General features: G+C 72.7%; 1 protein-coding gene across 1 annotated transcript in view; it reads left to right on the forward strand.

The window, feature by feature from the left end:
* CHLNCDRAFT_143101 (hypothetical protein) overlaps positions 1 to 1457 on the forward strand; it is a gene marked incomplete at both ends in the record, with an annotated part of 4032 nt that extends 2575 nt beyond the window's left edge. The window contains 3 exons of the mRNA XM_005849554.1: positions 8 to 54; positions 208 to 383; positions 505 to 1457. Coding sequence (XP_005849616.1) covers positions 8 to 54; positions 208 to 383; positions 505 to 1457 — 1176 coding nt within the window. The remainder of the gene's footprint in view (positions 1 to 7; positions 55 to 207; positions 384 to 504) is intronic.
* Positions 1458 to 3891: the final 2434 nt, after the last annotated feature.

Raw genomic sequence — 3891 nt, forward strand, 5'->3', positions numbered from 1 at the left:
CGCGGAGGCTGAGCTTCGTGTGTTCAGGGAGCAGAAGGAGGCGGAGGTGGCGAGGTGAGGCGGGTGTGCTTGCTTGGCAGGAGGCACGCGGGCTGGCGGCCTCGCTGCGGGTCGGGAGGTGCGGCACGGGGCTGCGCACCGGGCCTGGCGCCCAACACCCCATTCCCTGCCCTGCTTGGCAACACCCCCTGCCTGCCCTGCATGCAGGCTGGTGCGGATGCTGGATGCGCACCAGGAGGCCAACCGCGAGCTGCAGCGGGCGGCGCTGCTGCTGCAGGAGGCAGAGGCAGGCACGCGCTCCGGCTGCTGCTGCCGCCGACTGCATGTGCCTGCTGCTGCTGCTGCTGGCGCCTGGCTGGCGGGCAGAGGGGCCGTGGCTGAGGGTGGGGGTGCCCAGCTAGTTAGTTCCCTGCTGGCCCACCACCTCACACCACGGGCCTCGCAAGACTGTCTATGCGCCACTGTCCCACCCGCCGCCGCCCCCTGCGCCCCACTCGCCCGCAGGCTGGCTGCCGCTGTGGGCGCAGCGGCTGGTGCGCCGCGGCGTGTCTGCCGCTGCCACCAGGGGCGGTGCGGTGCAGCAGCGGCTGGCTGGCCACTGGGCTGCCGCACAGGCGGCTGTGCACAGCCGCATGGGGCCGGCGGCGGCTCGGGCGCAGCACGCGGCGGCCACGCTGTGGGCTGCCAGGCTGCGCCCCGCTCTGGCCAGGTCGGTGCACCGCTACGTGGAGCTGGAGGCGGCGGCTCTCCGCGGCATTGCCACCGCGGCGCGACGGTGCCGCGCGGCGGCGGCGCAGGCGGCGGCGCAGGCGGTCGCGGCCAAGGCCGCCGCCGACGCGGCGGCCCTGCGCCAGCTGGAGCGCCTGCCCCTGCGGCCCGGCCTGGCCACTCCCCAGCTGGCGGGCGGGGCTGTGTGGCTGGCGCTGGGCGCCGCCGCGCTGCCCGTCGCTTGGGCGCTGGCGGCGGCGCTGGCCCGCGCGCTGCTGTTCCGCCTGCGCCCCGCCCGCCTGCGGGTGGAGCGCCCCGGGGTGGAGGCGCTGTCGCGCCTGCAGGGAGCCCTGGGGTACAGCTGGAGGAAGCAGGAGGCGTTGCAGGAGGCGCTGGGAGGCGACAGCCGCGGCGCCACGGGCAGGCTGGCCTGGCTGGGCTCCGCGCTGCTGCAGCTGCTGGCCGCGGAGGAGGCGTTCCGGCAGCAGCCCGACGGCGCGGGGCCCCAGGAGCTGCAGGAGGCGGCAGAGGCGCTGGCGGCGCCCGCCGCGCTGGCGGCCAAGCCGGGCGCCGCCACGCTCGGCGGCCTCGTGTCGGCCGGCCCCGGCGCCAGGTCCCTGCAGGCGGTGGCGGACAAGGCGGCGGAGCTGTATGCCGCGTGCCTGGGCGCCGCGTTTGTGGACGGCGGCGGCAGCCTGGATGCGCCCAGGCGTGTGTTCGTCGGCGGAGCGGCCGCCGACGGCGAGTGACGGGCACCGGGGAGCATGTCCTCTCCGCTTCAGTCTGCTTCTTGTCGCACTTCTTTGCCATCGAATCGTGATGCACTGTCAAGAGCACCTGCCATACACACGTGCGGAGCAGTGGAGGAAGGGGCGGCGGGCGCCAGCGCCAACGGCGGGGACTGACGGCGGCGGCCCTGTCAAGCCGTAAAGCTGGCCGACGCAGGCATTCCGTGCTGTGCCGACAGGATTCAGCGCAAATGAAATGCCAACCTAATGAAAGCCCTGGACTGCCCCCGCAGCCCCCGGCCCGTCGCTAAAAATGTGCCCCTCGCCTACTTCATCATTTGTTTCACGATCTCGCTCCCTGTACTGAATAAACGAGCTCAGCATACATTTACGAGCTCAGCGGCCTGCCCGTGAAGGCGGCTATGCCCCTCCCGCCACAAACCCGGCACTGGTGAGTGGCAGGGCACCAGTGCATTACATCGAGAGCTCGATGTCGGGAACCGAGCAGAGGCGGTGGTTGCGGGCTCCGGGAAGCGGGGGGGGCGGAACTGCGAACTCGCCAAAACGCCAGGACGGGCCCGCACCGCCGATACAGCAGCACCAGAGGAGCGTGCCCTGCCCGTCAGCCGAGCGGCTGTGGGCACGCCGGCCCTTGCGTCCCTCACCCCCCTCCGCCGTCGCCGCCGTCCCGCTCTGCTGCTGCACCTCGTGTTACCGCAGAGCGACCAGCCTCCGCGACTCTACTGAGGCTGGGGCACGCCCTCTCGGCGGCGACATGGAGGCCGCCGCGCACAAGCTGCAGCTGCTGGCATACACGCTTGCAGCCGACTTTAGCCGGGGCGTGGCCAGCGCCAGCTGCTGCCAGTGCCTCACGCCTGCTCCCTGGCCTGGCGTACTGCGGCCTGGCCGTGAGCAGCCCGGCGCTGGCCGGCACCTTGGTGGCCTCCGCCAGCAGCCCCGCAGGCGAGCTTGGGACGTGTGGGGGCCTCGTGGGGCGGGTCCCGGGGCTTCTGCCTGGATGCATGCAGCCTGTGGCTTTACAGGTGTTCATTACAGCTGGACCACCCCGTCACATCGCCACGGCTGCCCGGCCACCTAGCCCGTCCCCTCCTGCCCCGCTCCTGCCGCCCGTCCCTGCAGACCCCGGCCCCACCACGCTGCAGCTGCACGACCCCCAGTCCTCGGCAGCGGGCGCGGCCCTGGCGGGGGGCAAGCCGCTGCTCGCCAGCCTGCTGGAGGGCGGCGCGGCGGCTCTGTCGGCGGCATGGACAGATGTGCAGGAGATGATGGGCAGCCGACCAGACGCCGCCCACCTGCTGTGCATGCCTTTCGGCGGCAGCACGTCAGCCGCAGCCGGCGACAGCCGATCCCATGCGCATGCAGGCGGCAGCAGTGGCGTACTGCTGCTGGGCTTTGTGGCTGCCCCCAGCCTGGATGCCAGGTGGGCATGGCTGTCAGGGCGCTGGCTCGGCGCCTGGTGCACACAGCATCCCTCGCGACAGCCGGCAGCATGGAGTGCTGCCTCTTCCACTGCGCGGCCACCGCCTGCCGCTGCTCCCCCCCGTCTGCAGGCGCTGGACGCTGCTGGCGGTACTGGTGCGGTACCTGCCTGAGGCTGTGGAGCGCCTGTGTGGCAACACCCTCGCCTTGGTCAGCTTTGCCTGCGGTGCGCCCAAGGCCGCCTGCATTTGCTGCAACGACGGCGAGGAGGGGCAGGCGGAGGAGGAGGAGGAGGCGGAGGAGGAGGGCAGCGAGCATGGCTGCCGCCCAGCCAGCCGCGTTGGCGGTTCCGGCAGCGGCAGCCCAGCTCTGTCTCTCACAGTCAGCGAGACCTCGGGGGAAGAGGAAGGGGAGGAGGAGGAGGAGGAGGGCGGGGAGGAGGCGGCAGCAGGGCGGGCCCAGAAGCAGCATGCAGGGGTGGGCGCCAGCAGCAGCAGGGCGGCAGCAGAGGCGCCGGCGTCGTTGGATGCGCGGCGGCCGCCGCCCCCTGGCGACGCGTCAGTCCGGGCGCCGCCTGCGGGTGAGCACGCCTCCCTGGGAGCCTCCCTTCTTTCCACACGCGCACCAGCAGCAGCAGCAGTTTGTGTGGGGAAGGGATCGATGGCGCGCATGCCTTCGGCCTGCCCCTTAACAGTCTGGGCGCTGCCAGGCAAGGTGTTTGGCATCAGGCCGCCCTGCCCTCCCCTGCCCTCCCCCCCTCCTGGCTGCAGCCGCCTTTAGCAAGGGGCTGCTGGCGGAGGTGGCGGGCGAGCCGCTCGCCGCGCTGCAACAGCACCCCGTCTGGCTGCGCTTCCGATCGCCGGCGGCGGAGCGGGCGTACGGGCGTGGATGGCGGCGCACCACCGCAGGTGGACCGCATGTGCTGCCTGCTGCTCATGGCCGCCGTCGCCATTGTCAGCTTCTCGCAAGTGGGGCGGCTGCTGGCGGGCCTGCTGCTGCTGGCGACCCTCCAATG

The sequence above is a fragment of the Chlorella variabilis genome (assembly GCF_000147415.1).
Source record: "Chlorella variabilis unplaced genomic scaffold CHLNCscaffold_5, whole genome shotgun sequence".
Lineage (NCBI taxonomy): Eukaryota > Viridiplantae > Chlorophyta > Trebouxiophyceae > Chlorellales > Chlorellaceae > Chlorella > Chlorella variabilis.